General features: G+C 53.8%; 1 protein-coding gene across 9 annotated transcripts in view; it reads left to right on the top strand.

Moving 5' to 3' along the window:
• Positions 1-14,126, top strand: part of EPB41L1 (erythrocyte membrane protein band 4.1 like 1) — a 142,560-nt gene that overhangs the window by 104,553 nt on the left and 23,881 nt on the right. For 6 of the 9 annotated variants that reach the window (XM_055436704.2, XM_055436685.2, XM_055436711.2 and 3 more), the window contains 2 exons: positions 898-1,046; positions 4,395-4,574. In XM_055436704.2, the coding sequence (XP_055292679.1) occupies positions 898-1,046; positions 4,395-4,574 (329 nt within the window). Of the gene's footprint in view, positions 1-897; positions 1,047-4,394; positions 4,575-7,680; positions 7,786-12,087; positions 14,086-14,126 lie in introns of all 9 variants that reach the window. The other 3 variants (XM_055436718.2, XM_055436669.2, XM_055436661.2) reach the window with 3 other exon arrangements.

Here is a 14,126-nt window from a genome sequence, read left to right as displayed (position 1 = left end):
CAGGGCACTCTCCACTGCCCCCACTCTTGCTGAGTTGATAAGGGCCCTTACTATCAATGAGAATTGCCCATACTGAGGCCCAGAGAGGTTGTGTAATTTACCCAAGGTCACACATCCAACAAGAGATGGATTTGTGATTTGAACCCAGGTTCTAAAGCTGTGGAATAAGGAAAGGACCTGGGACTGGAGGCAGCTCAGTTGCCCTTGTATGAAGCAGACCAGAGTTTCTCAAAATGTAGCACCAGAACCAGCTGTGAGCTTGTGAACTTGAGGAGTCTCAGACCTTGACCTGATCCGACTAAATCAACACCCCTTAGGGCCCAGGACTGTCCCAGGATATGAACACAGGTTTTTAGGAGAGATTCAGGAGTCCCATGGGCATTGGGAGTTAAGCAGATCTGAGTTCCCCTGCATTGGAAGCACAGAACCTGAACCAGGGAAGTCCCCCAAAACAACAACATTCGTGAGCCAACATTGATCGAATCAGCTCACTCAATGCTAGCCACTTCTTCTCTTAGACACATCAGTTTATTTGTTCCTCCCCTCAGTTGTCAGAATTAGCTACTGTTTGTGGATGAGGCAACTGAGGCCCAGAGAGGTTGTGTAATTTACCCAAGGTCACACAGCCAAGAAGAGATGGAGTTGAGATTTGAACCCAGGTTCTAGTGCTATAGAGTCAGGAAAGGAGCTGGGGCTGGAGGCAACTGAGTCACCATCCGTGTGACCTGGGAAAGCCCACTCCCTCCTCGGGGCACTGGCTCCTTATCCCCAGTGTGCTGGGGCTTTTTGAGTGTCTGCTGTACTCCAGGCATGGCTGGGCAGGTGGTGGGCTGGCTTCCGGTCCCTGCGCCTGGGAGATGACTCACACAGCTGCCCGGCCATCTCTGCCCACTTCAGCAGAGTTCTCTCGCCCAGCCTCCGTCAGCGAGAACCACGATGCAGGACTGGATGGCGACAAGCGGGAGGAGGACGGCGAGTCTGGAGGGCGGCGGTCCGAGGCTGAGGAGGGAGAGGTCAAGACCCCCACCAAGATCAAGGAGCTAAAGGTATGAAGCTGGCTTTCTTGTTTCCTCTGAGCTGGGGGGTCAAGAGGCTGATCCTGGGTCTAGGCTCACCCTTGGCCTTCAGGTACCCCCAGCTGTGGCCAAGCATGCTTGCTGTGCAGTGCCCCATGGACAGGGCCTTGCCCTTGGGCCATGCTCCGTACCTGGAATTGCCAGGTCGGGGTGGGGCATGCTGCCCACCCTGTACCCTTCCCCTCCTTTGGCCCTGCTGTCCCGGAGGGGCACTCTGCCCCCTGGTGGACTCTGGCCTCCTCTTGCTCATTCCTGATTTGCCCCTTTGCCTGTGATCTGGGTATGCACAGCCTTCTTCCACCCATGATGGGGTGGCCCTGCGGACCACAGGGGTGAGGTTCAGGTGTGACACCTGCTGCTGACACCCCCGTCTCCCACCAACCTGTGCACACGCTCATGCAGGCCCACGTGGCCTCAGACTCACACGCTTTCACGCATAGTTGTGTGCACTTCTCACCCATGGGGTTATGCACCCAGACGTGCAGACAGCCTGCATGCGCACACAGGCACGTGCGCACACAGGTGTGGTGTGTTTCCATCACGCACCTCGGGAACACAGGTCCCTGAACAGACACTGCCTGCAAGAAGCGTGACTTTCCAGAACCCCTACGTCCCATTGGCTGAGTGCGACTGCCCGCTTTGCCTCTGGTCCTCCCACCCCCTTCTTCGCCTTCTTGGGCTCCCTGCTTCCCGCACCTTCTGACGGTCTCACTGCCCTGCTGGCGCCCCAGCCAGCCTCCCACAGTGCTCCGGGCTTCCTGCTAGACCAGGGCGGTCGCGGTTATCTCTAAGCCATTTGCTCTACTGATCCTGCTGGTTCCTTTTCCTCCTCCCATGTCCCGCTAGCCGGAACAGGAAACCACGCCGAGACACAAGCAGGAGGTACTGCGCAGGGGGGTGCCTGTCCCCACCCACCCAGCCATTCATCATTTGTCACCACCCGTCCATCCCAGGCTCATATCCCAGCTCATATCTCAGCTTCTTCTCCGCTCCAGGCCATCTCTCTCCATCACCCAAGGCCACCCGCCATCACTCCCTCCCTGTCTTAAGCTCATGGATAGACCCCACCCCCACCCACCAACCAGCCATGCTCCCGTCTCTCCCTATCCTCCCCTCCCCCAGCTTCATGCTCTGCCCCTCCACCCCGTGCTTGCTTCCCACCTGCTGACCATCCCCATTGTGTCGCCTCCCCCGTCCTTGCGATCCATGATTCCATGATTTTAATGAGGTCATCTCCACCCCCATTTCCCTCACCCCCTGCCCCAAACCCTTCCTTAGACTCCCCTTCCTCCACCACTGTCTCGTCATGCCTCCACCTCATCTGTGCCTGCTGCATCCCACCCCAAACTGCTTTTTCTATCTGTTGGCAACCAGATGTGGGGGGCGGGGTACGGGGGGGCGGAGCCTCAGAGCACATCTGTCTTCTCAGACCCCTGGCGCGCCTCCCACCACCGGGTGGGCCCCGCCCCCTGCTCCAGCTCCACCGGGAAAGCTCCCCCCTCCCCCTTTCCCTCCCCCTTCTCTTCCTCCTCCCATTTTTTGATTCTCTCAACTTACTCTTCCTGTGTTAACCACGTCTCCTTTCTTTCACATGGTCTCCAACTCTTCCTTTGAAACTAAACTGCCAGAGAAGTGGTTCTATTCTTGGGCTGCTGAGGGAAAGGTCAGAGGCTGGGGCATCAGAAGCGTCTGGCTTTTGGGGTCCCGAGATCTGGGTTTCAGCCCGAGTTCCGCCACTGACTCTTTGAGGGTCTTGGGAAAGTTGTCTCAGGCCCCAGCCCGCTGTCTGCACAGCAGGACATTCAGACTAGGTTTCCCCCAGGCCCTTAGCCTTCGGGGATCCACCGCTCCCACCAGCCTGGGGGAGCACTACACGCCCATAGGGCCAGGGCGGCCGCTTCTGTATGGAAGGTCACCAGCCACGTCTTGGGTTCATGGCGGCCCAAGCCCACCATCCTGTACATGCGCTCTCAGATTTGATTGCCCAGACAGATGTCATCCTGGGGCAGCTTTGCTCAGGAAGGGGTGCAGGAGGTACAGACAGATGTCTGGAGGGGAAGCGGAGCCTCCATGGCATCGGTTTCCTTCCTGAAGTGACTTCAGAGTCAGTCCTAGTGGATCCTTGGATGTCAGACATAAACCCAGGGGAAGCATCTAGCCTTGTCCAAGGGCGAGCTTGCCTCCCAGGCAGTTGCTCCAGAACCACTGATCCGACTTTGTCATGAGCTGAGATTGTCTGTTTCTTGTCCTGAATCCTCAAACAGCTTTGCAGATAAGGATCCGTGGGCTGCCAGCCCACCTGCCCTGCCTCCAGAAGTGGGCAGACCACCTCCAGCTTCTCTGCAAAGGCTGGTCCTTACTTGAACTCAGGGCAGATTACTGCCTCATGCTGTACTGACCAGAGCTCTGACCTGACAGTTTAATAAGGACACACCTCTGACTCCAGCTATACCAGGCTCAGTTCCTGTGCCCAGCCTTGGGACTTACCTCCCTTCTTCCTGGTCTCTAATGGTAGCCTTCCTGAACACCTCACGGAGTCCCAATTTCTCCATCTGGCTGTGTCTTACCCTGTCTGCTCTTGAGGAGTGGGTGCCCACAAGGTATCTGGAAGATCCTGGGTGGTCGGGGAAGGTAGTAGCCCATAGCAGGAAACGCTGAACGTCATCTCTCCCCAGTCCCTGGCGTGGAAGCAGGATGTTTCTTCCTGGATGTCCCTGGCTTTAGAAGGGCCCTCTAGGGCCTGAGCAGTGACACACATTGGGCTAAGAGGGCCCTAGACTGAGAATCCTACTTAAACACAGTGGTCCAAGGCTTGGCCAGAAGTGGGGACCAGGATCCAGGGAGTGACCGGAGCAGCCCAGTGAACAGGGTTGGTGAATTCTCACGGTGGCTTGGTTTAGTAGCCAGAGGAAAGGCACACTTTATGAAATTAAATGGAACTTTACCCAGACCCGTAGGATTTGAGTTGACTTAGGTGTTCCAAGGCCAGGAGCCAGTCTGGGGAGAAGAAAAGGTGGTACTTGGCTAGAAGTCTCCTCTTCTTGATCTTGAGTGCTTTTTGTCCTTCTGTCTAATCTTGAGTGCTCTTTGCTCTTGTTTAATCTTGGGTGGTTTGCGCACCGGTTGGGGCTCATCGTCCTTGCTCTGCTTGGCTAGGGAGTGCTGTGAGGGCAAGGCAGGGCCATGGATGGGACCCACTTTGCTGATGGAGGGCGGTGATGGGGACCATTACCATCTTCACCATCTTCAGCCACGCCTTGCATCCTCCTCTTGGAGCTGTTCCTCAGACAGCTGACTGTCCTCTCCATGCACCCCTAGTTCTTAGACAAGCCAGAGGACGTCTTGCTGAAGCACCAGGCCAGCATCAACGAGCTGAAAAGGACCTTGAAGGAACCCAACAGCAAACTAATCCACCGGGATCGAGACTGGGAGCGGGAACGCCGGCTGCCCGCCTCGCCCGCCCCCTCCCCCAAGGGCACTCCTGAGAAGGCCAGCGAGGTAGGTCTCACCCTGAGCCCTCAGCTGGGGCCTTGGGTAAAGACGGTGGGGAAAGTTGCCATGTCCTGACTTATCACTCCCCTCCACACCCCACTGGTGCATAAGGTGGTGATGGGAATGGGACAGCGGGTTAAGCCAAGGAAGACAAATGTACTCTGTCATGGACTCTTGGGCCTCAGGGACCACCTTGAAATGCTCTAAAGACTCACCGTAGCTGGGAGTATTTCCCTTTCATCAGCCAGAATATAATGGAGAAGGGGTGCTGGTTAGAAATGCAGGTTCTGGGGCCCCACATCGGACCTACTGAATCAGAATATTTGGTGGTAGAACCCTGGAACCAGCATTTTAAACAAGGAGATCCTCGCACATATACTAAGTTTTAAGAATCCTGGTGGCTCTGTCCAGTAACCACACCTTTCTATGCCTGTGGTGAAAACACGGCTAGGTGGTGGGGGCGGTGTTCCTTCCTGGGAGGATCCTCAGGGCCCACCAGAGGGGACCAGGTCCTCTAGGAAAGTCAGAGCTGTTCCTGATGCTCCAGGGAAAGGTCCCACTTGACCTGCCTGTCAAAGTGGAAAGCACGGGGTGTTTTTTCAATGGGAAAAGAGAGAGATAGGCTCTTGAGAACTCCTGCAAACGTTTATGACCCCAAACCGTTGTTTTCAGCACTGCTTCATCTTGGCAATCTCTACCCCTGTTGACACGGGTGTTTTCTCTCTGGTGCTGCTGCTAACTGATCTCAAACCCATCTGAGATCTAGATTTTGAGTGCCTGGGTTTATATAGTGGCTCGGCTGCCTGCTAGCTGGCTGACTCTGGCCTTGTTACTTAACCTCTCTGAACCTCCGTTAAGTAGAGATAATAAAAGTCCCTAGTTCCTAGGACGGTTGTGAGCAGCCAATGAGACAAAGCATGGAGGGACCGGCAGAGGACCTAGATACTCAGTGTGAGTTACTTCTTTCATCTGGAGAGCCTTGGGACAGAAAATTAATTTCAAATCAGAATCCTTTCAAAACTTGGGAAAGACCGTGGAAACCTACTTGGTCCCAGGTCATCATTTTACACACGGGGCACAGAAAATCAGAAAGGGGAAGGCCTTGGACTTAATCAGTGTCATAGCTGCTAGAAGAGGAGCCGGAGTCTGATTTTCTTGTGACCCAGGCCACTGTATTCGCTATTAAATCACAGCTGCCTGGGAGCAAGACCAAACCATGTGAAGAACAGGACAGGGTCAGTTGTGCGTGTGCTGCCCTTTAATGCTTTGAAAATCGGTGACGCAGCTGTGATTTAATAAGCGAGATCAGCACTTTGATTGAATCAGTACTCCCGTGGCCTTGACATGCGGGGTGACGGAGGACCTCATCCAGTGAGGCTGCTGTGGGAGCCCCCTGGTTGGTGATTCACAAAGTCACGGATGCTCTGGAGGCCTTTAAGACTGGTGCCATGGAGGAGGGTCCCTGTCTTCACCCCCTGAGGGCTTCTGTGGTCCCCACCGGCACCATCAAGGACACTGAAGACCCTGCATGGGGCTGTGGGGCTGATCTAGTGATCCGGTTACACGCCCCTCTCCTAACTTCCCTGAGAGACTCTTGTCCCCGGTGGCCTCTGTTCAGTCCTGAAGTGGGTGAAGTGGATGCACAGGCTTCTGAAAGGGTCAGATTCCAGCCGAGAAGGGAAGGCTGAGCCCAGAACAGGGCTCTGGACAGTTGAAGTGCCTCTAGGAGTGGGAACAGCAGCAGCAGGAGTGTGAGGGTGCCCCACCTGCTGGTGACAGCTGGAACTGCTAGAAGGTGCCTCTTATTAGAAGGTGGAGTCTGTTCTACCTCCCACCGCCCTGCTGCCCCTGTAAGAAGCGTAGTGCCTTGTCTGGTCCAGGAGCTAACCTTGGAGCGATGGACAGTTTCACTGACTTACAGCTCTCACTGGCATTTAGAGGCCCTTGGAAATTTGGGAAATGGGAGGAGCTGTAGCCCAGGACTGGACTGGGTCCTTGGACCGGTGACATCACCTCTCTGAGCCTCACTGCCTAGTCAGACCATCTAAAAGGGCACCAAAATTGCCACTCCGCAGCATTGCTGGGAAGTTTGAATGAAATAATGGATATAAAGTGAAAGTCGCTCAGTCGTGTCCAACTCTTTGCAACCCCATGGACTGTCCATGGAATTCTCCAGGCCAGAATACTGCAGTGGGTAGCCTTTTCCTTCTTCAGGGGGTCTTCCCAACCCAGGGATCGAACCCAGGTCTTCTGCATTGCAGGTGGATTCTTTACCAACTGAGCCACAAGGGAAACCCTAATGGATATAAAAAAGCACTTTATAAACTGGAAAGTGCTGGACAGTCATGGGGCCATTGGCTCCCTGGTCCAGACGCAGGCTTTCTGGGTCTATCCTGCAAGTGTTGCTCAGAGTTCCTAGTAGCTCCTCATATACTTTGGGGCCCCATCTGGGCCAGTGGTAAAGTTAGGAACTTAAACCAAAATGGGGACCCCATACTATAGAGTTCCCATCTGCCAAAGCCAGGTTTTTGTTCCAAAGATAACTTTTTAAAAAAAGCTTTCTGTTTTGTATTACAGTATAGCCAGTTAACAGCGTTGTGATAGCTTAAGGTGAACAGTGAAGGGACTCAGCCATACATATACATGTATCCATTCTCCCCGAAACTCCCCTCCTATTCAAGAGCAGAGTTCCATGTGCTATAGAGTAAGTTCCAAAGATAATGTTTTAAAAGGGGCCGAAACCCAAACTGCAGGATTGAACCATTGCCTCAACCAAGGACACCCGGGGAAGACTTGGACTCAGAGTCCGAGTGACAGGACTCCAAACCTCTTGAATGAGAGTGGCAGGTGATAAGGAAAGGCCCGAGGTCCGGTGCTGGCGGGCAGCTGACCATGGGCCTCCTCCCTTGAATGACTCCAAGGGACAGTTCCTTTCCGTCTCACCCCGCAGTCCCCACATGGCTCCTTCATGATCTAAGGATGCGGGGTTTACAAAGCTGGGCTGTTCACGGACTCTGTGTGTGTGTCTCTCTTGCTTTTTCTCTCTCCCTCTCTGTCTCCCCTTCCCTTCCTCCCTCTTTCCCTCTCCTCCGGCCCTGGGCCTCCCCTGCAGTCCCAGAGGACCCAGGACACCTCTCAGCAGGACTTGGCACCTGAGCCTGGGACGGCCATGGGCTTGGAAGTGTTCACTCAGAAAAGCCTCGCAGCGTCGCCTGAGGTCACTGTCATCACCTCCCTGCCCGCCCAGAGCCACCTTCATGGTCTTAAGAAAGCCCTTTCTCTGGGTTGAGGGGGTTGGACCAGGGTCTGTCCTGCAGGTGGGAACAGTGGGTACCCCATGTTATCCCCATGCTGTGACAAGTGAGTGTCCCCCCTCCCAGGGATCCATAAAGGGCCAGCCCATCCCTCATCCGTGGTTTCTCAGGAAGGAGGGGACTGAAACCAGTCAAGGGAGACAGAATAGTCTGAGTCACCTTTGGCTTAAAAAGGGCAGGCAGAAATGACTTCTCCAGCCCCACTGAGGCAGGTGACCTGGAGGCCGACTCTGACTGCTAGGCTTGGGATCAGGGGTCGTGGCACCTAACTGCTTTTGCCCTGAGGTCTTGTCTCTGCTCAGAGGCCTGAGTGAAATCTAGCTGTGGCTTGTTAGTCCATCCATCCCCTGCCTCCACCTTCTCTAAACTCCACTTGGAGCTTGGGTCTATCAGGGTCTCCAGGCAGGTAGAAGTGAGTGTCTTTCTCCAGAGAGCATCCTTGGGGTTGTATGGATGTTGTTCAGGCAAGCATTCTAAACTAGGAGGGCATTGCTTCTGCGCTCAGGACGACAGCAGGCCAAGGGCTCTCAGAACTTCCTGTGCCCCTGCCTGGAAGCCAGACAGAATCCAGGTCCAGGGCAGGAGGTTGCATCATCCCTCTCTACTGGGACTTTGTAGACTAACAGGGTTGGAAAGGATGACCAACTGATCATCTGGGCGAAACTTCCTTCTCCCTGATCGCCAACCCTTCTCTGTTGGCAGAGTGTGTGTGAGGGCATGTCATATTCCATACTCCCAGAGGAAAATTTTGTAGCTGCTGGAAATGTCCTGGAGCTGTAAGAGAGGCATGAGTCAGCTACATAAATGGTAAAACATAACTCACAGTTCCACTCTGAAATTTTCCTCAATGTAAAAATAAAAACAAAACCAGGAGCATTCTAGAGAAGTTGGACAGGAATCAACAGCATCCCAAGGTTAGGGAAGCAGTGATGTCTTGGAACACAGAGATGTGAGTGGAGCCAAGCACTAGTACCCTTGTTTAAGGCACAGCATGCATCCTTCACCGGCAGCCCAAATATTGTCTGTCCAGCCCCTTCTACAAGGGGAGGGGAGGGGGGCTCTCGCCATTCTTAACAGCATCCCATTTTGTCTTCAGTCATCCTTTGGGAAGTTTACATATTGAATTATAACCTGCCCTTCTGAGTCACCTGCCCGCAAGCTGCTCTGCCCCCTGGCACCTGTAGATCTGGTCTGCATCCTCCTCCAGGAAGACCCTTCAGAGTTGAGCATCCCTTTTACATCTCTAACTCCCACTTTCTTCAGCATCTTCTACTTTGGTTTCTAGAGGGTTCCTTGTCCTGGACCCTGGCTTGTGGCGGGAGCATCTCCTGTAAAGAGCAGGGTCCAAAATGTGATCCAGAGCTCCAAGTGGACCCTGAAGAGCCTGGAGCCAGCAGAATCCTGGCTGGAGATTTTCTTCCTGTGGGCTTGTGTGGGAACATAACTGCCCTGGCTTCCAGCTCCCTGCTTCTGTCTCGGGGCCAGTCTTGCCGCAGTGGCCCCATCTGACAGCAGGGGGCGCTCTGAGCAGGCACTGCCGGTCCCCTGGCTCAGTGAAAAAGCTAGGGAAGCTTCTCTAACATCGTCCATCCCGTGAATCCGGTCAGAGGGCCAAAGCTTTCCTCTTTTTGTTCAGTCTTTTTTTTCTCTTCAGGATTTTTACTTGTTAGAAACAGAGCTTTCTCTTCCCTCTGGGAGCCTCAGTTTCTCCTTCTGAAATAAGGGTAACAGGACCTGCCTTGCAGGTCTCCATTTGGATTAAATTTAATACTGTCTCCAAAGGGCTGACATTGCCTGGCACATAGTAACTAAATATAAGGGCATGTTTCCCTTTTTCTTCCTTCAGAACCTTTCTGTGCTAGCTCCCACCCCACTCAACCTAGTTCCTAAGCTTCTGGTTTCTAGAAACTAGTTTCCAGTTAGACTTGGGGCAGGGATGTTCCAGAAGGGGTCTCTATGGACTATCTTTAGCTATCATTGATTGCCAAGCTGTTGATGTCAGTACAAGCTGAAATGGGAGCAGCTAAAGCTGCCTGCCTCCCAAATAGAGAAAGGAGGCTTTGTAGGCTCTCAAAGTTCTTCCCTCTGGGATGCTTCAAGTGCTGTTGTCCTGAAAGCTTAACAACTTGAAGGAAAATCTTAGAAACCGATGCAGACTTTCTCTGGACCCTCCCCCTTCTTTGTCTCTCTCTTTCCTGTTGACAAGATTCTTTTCATGAGGTTTGATTCCCTGACAGTCGTGGAGATTTTGCTAAAGTGGATCTGGGGAGTGGAGGTCAGAGGGTTGACCATGCTCCCTTGATCCTTCAGAACGCTTCAGATCTTCTGGGATCTGACAGATTCCTCACCACATGCTCACCTGCATAGGAGCCCAAGCTCATGGAAACTTGCCCTCTTCTGTTGTTGGGAGCAGTTTTCATCACATCTTAACCATTGAGCTCTTCGTAGGATGTGGAGTCAGAGATTGGGTTCTAGGCCTGCCTTTGTCGCTGGCTCATTCTTTCACCTTGGGCGTGGTGCTTACTTCCCCCAGGCCTCAGTTTCCACACCTGTGAGCTTGTGGTTTCAAAAGAGGGAGGCATTCTGGGGCACTAGGGCAGCCCAGACCTCCAATGTCAACAGGGCAGTCCAGTATCCATGTTACATACTGAACTGCCATCAAGATTTCATGTGAAGAAAGTATTCTGTGGTTGCAAGATTAAAATCCAAATGGCCTTCTTGCTTTTCTTTTTTCAGTCACACTGCTTGGTTTGTAGGATCTTAGTTCCCAACCAGGGATTAAGTTCAGGCCCCTGGCAGTGAAAGCACTAAGTCCTAACTACTGGACCATCAGGAACCACTGGACCATCAGGGAATTCCCAGCCTTCTTGCTTTTTTTTTTTTTTAAAACAATTCTAAAAGTCCATCCTTCCCTCCTTAAGTGTTGTTTGAGAAACTGTAGGAAGCAGAGGGCTGTCTCATTGGTGGTTGATTGTGACATACTCAGTGCTTGGATCTTTAGATGTTTTTTCTCTGATGTGTTCTGGTCAGTCCTTTTCCACTCTTTCTGTGAATTTCGTTAGAATTCTCTAAAAATGTGTGTGCTTAGTCACTCAGTCATGTCCAACTCTTTGTGACCCCATGGATTGCAGCCCGCCAGGCTTCTCTGTCCATGGGGCGTCTCCAGGCAAGAATACTGGAGTGGGTTGCTATGCCCTCCTCCAGGGGATCTTCCCAACCCATGGATTGAACCCAGGTCTCCCGCACTGCAGGCAGATTCTTTACCAACTGAGCCACCAGGGAAGCCCAAGAGTGGAGTAAGAAGCCTATCTCTTCTCCAGAGGATCTTCCAGACCCAGAAAATGAACTGGGGTCTCCTGCATGGCACGCAGATTACCATCTGAGCTACCAGGAAAGTCATTTCTAAGAATAGGCCTTGGTATTTGTTTTTTGGGGAATGAACCCCATAGAATTCAAACTGTTTAAACCACTGTGGTTACTGGTACTGACCTCTAGATCTGGCCATGTGGCAGTTTTCACTCTAATATCTTTCCTTCCAGTTAGCTCTTGCAGAAAGGTTTCAGGCTGTGGCCTGTGAAACTCAACTCAGTGCTTCCCCCTCAACTGGACATTAGATCACAGTTGGAATCCATATGCTGTTGGCTGTAAGTTGGCCAAGCTCTCAGGCATCAAAAATCAAGCATTCTTTTCCTGACTGTACCATCAGTTGACCGTGACCTTGAGTAAGTCACTGACCTTCTGTAGGCCTCAGTTTACCCAGTTTCTCAGTACACAGAGAAAATTGGACTGGAGGAAGTCTTAGGAGTTCTTTTGGCTCTAGCCTTCAGAGGTTCCATGTGATGTAAGCTACTTTCCCCTCTGTCACTGACAGTTTTATTATTAAAAGAGAAAGAGTCCTGGACCATCGATAGGTCTCCATTTCCCCGTGGTTAACACGGGGAGGGTATGAGGCCCCCCACCCCGTTTTACCAAGTTAGGGTGGTGGTTGAGGGGTAGATAACATCAGTAGATAATTGGTTGGGTGCCTTGATGGGAAGTGTAGCCTCGATCCTTGATGAGGCTGACCAGCATTGTCATGCCTTCCTCTGCCCTGCCAGTTCTGGGGACAAGTTGACCTTGGCCCCTTCTTGCAGAGGGAAAAAGTGACGTGTTCTTCAGGTGTTTGATATTTCATGTTAACTCTTCTTGCTCCAATTGAAACGCAGGGTTCAGAGCACTGGGTATTTATAGAGAGAGAGTACATTAGGCCAGAAGAGCTCAGTCTTCTAAAAGTGACCAGCACACAGCAGGGAGGAAGTGACTCAAGCCTCGCCAGCATCCTTGCTGATGGCAGACTCTCCAAGGTGGACATCCTGGTGGACAAGTTCAAGGTGGCAGTGGCCACAGAAGAGAAGGTGGGAGCCGGAAGAGCAAATGCCCAGCAACCAGGAAGAATGATTGTGAGCCCTGGAGACTTTGAATCCGGGTGGGAGGAAGCCCTCTGGCCCAGGGGATGCCCAGAAAGGGCTTCTCTGGCTCCAGGCTGCACCCCAGCAGGAAGGCTCCTGGAGGGCTCCCAGTTCAGGGTGGATGCTGCAGAGGTAGTGGTCAGGAAGCCCCTGGCCTCTGATGATCAGCTGGAGGGCCCAGCAGAGCTGAGGCAGGAGCTGGAGGAGTTCCAGGCTCGCAGAAGACCCACTGCCCCAGGCATCCAACCCACAGAGGTGGATGTGCCCTCTCCAGCCTCCGACACAGCAGGACTCCGGTCGTTTCTTCTGGATCCCTCCCACATAGAAGCCAGAGCCGACTCGAGTGACGAAACCGACACTTCCTTTGCAGAGAGAAGCTTCTGCTTCAGCTACGGAGAGAGAGATACTGAAGATCAAGTCCTCCCTCCACCCCTGGAGGAGAGAGAAGAGCACTTAGATGCCCCATCCGAATGGGAGACCCGGCGGAAGCTGGTGGAGGGGCTCACGGAGAGACTGGAGCTGGACTCCTCAGGCCTGTGGGGCTCTGCTGCTGCTGGGAACAAGCACCATGGGGGTGTCGCCCCCTCAGCTTCCCCAGAGGACGAGGCGGGGCCCCCCACGAACCACCGACCAGAGGACCTGGAGGTCTTTGTTGAGCGGCTCGGAAAGGGACCTTCTCCAGGGCTGACATTCGCTGAGGATAGGGACGCAGCTCAGTGTGGGGTGGAAGGAGAGGCTGCCCACGCCTTATCCTCAGAAACTGCCGAGGAAGAGGCCCCCAAGAGTGGAGATTTGATGGGAAAGGCTGAGAAAAGCCCCCCTGGAGAACGGAACCACTCAGCTCACAGAGGAGGGGCCATGCGTCCAGACCCCCAGGGCTTTGCCCTTCCGTGGGCCATCCCTCCTGGCAACGTCGGAAAGCCAGCCAGGCCGGACAGACACAACTTCCTGCCCAAAGAGAGGGGACCGGTTCACACCCAGACAGGAGAATCTGCAGCAGAGGACAGCAAAGTCCCAGCGTTCCTTCAGATGGAAGTGATCACCCCGCTCCCGACCTCCCCGCTTCCATCTGCGGCTCAGATTTCTCCAGAGGCAGCTTCTCCAAGCTCATCCCCTCATGGGTCAGGAGAGCCTGTGCAGCTCAGGGACCCCTTTGGAGAACAGCCCCCTGTGTTTCTCAAATATGTCCATCCTTCTAAAGAGAGCCCAGAGCCCAACCGAGTCGGGCTGGCTGTGACCCCGATGGACGGAGGGGAGCGCAGGGCCCCTCCTGTCGCCAGCAGGAAGCCCAGAATCATCTCTGAAGAGGCCGAGGGGTTGGTGTTTCCTGCAGGGAAGCACAGGGAGATGCCCTCTCTCCAGACTGGGGGTCAAGAGGGCTCCTTGGAAGATATCAGCAAGACCTCCGTGGCCAACAAAATCCGAATCTTTGAGACCCATGGAGCTGAAACTCGCTGGACAGGTCTGGGGGAAACCAGGGCCTTTGCCCACGAATTGTCTTCAGAGGCCTCCACGGGGCAGGCAGAGCAACAGCGGAGTAAGCGTTTCGACCTGGGATGTGTCCAGTTCCAGCCCCCAGGGGATTTGAGTGTCCCCACAGTCACACAGCCTTCAATGATGCCTCCAGCTCCCAGCCGCCTCTGGGAGGGCGTCTCTACATCCTTCCCTCAGGAAGGACGCAAGGATGTCGAGCTCGTGTCCAGCAATCCAGGCTGTGAAACCACACTGGAGGAAGTCCCTGGGGGAGCTGGCCACGTGAGCCCCCGCCCCCACCGCTGCCCCCGGCCGGGGAGCTG

Source organism: Moschus berezovskii, chromosome 15 (genome assembly GCF_049115385.1).
Source record: "Moschus berezovskii isolate FMDL1 chromosome 15, NW_MosBer_1.0, whole genome shotgun sequence".
In the NCBI taxonomy this organism is placed as follows: Eukaryota; Metazoa; Chordata; class Mammalia; order Artiodactyla; family Moschidae; genus Moschus; species Moschus berezovskii.
The sequence above is the reverse complement of the archived record's forward strand: the minus strand, read 5'-3'. Positions and strand labels throughout refer to the sequence as shown.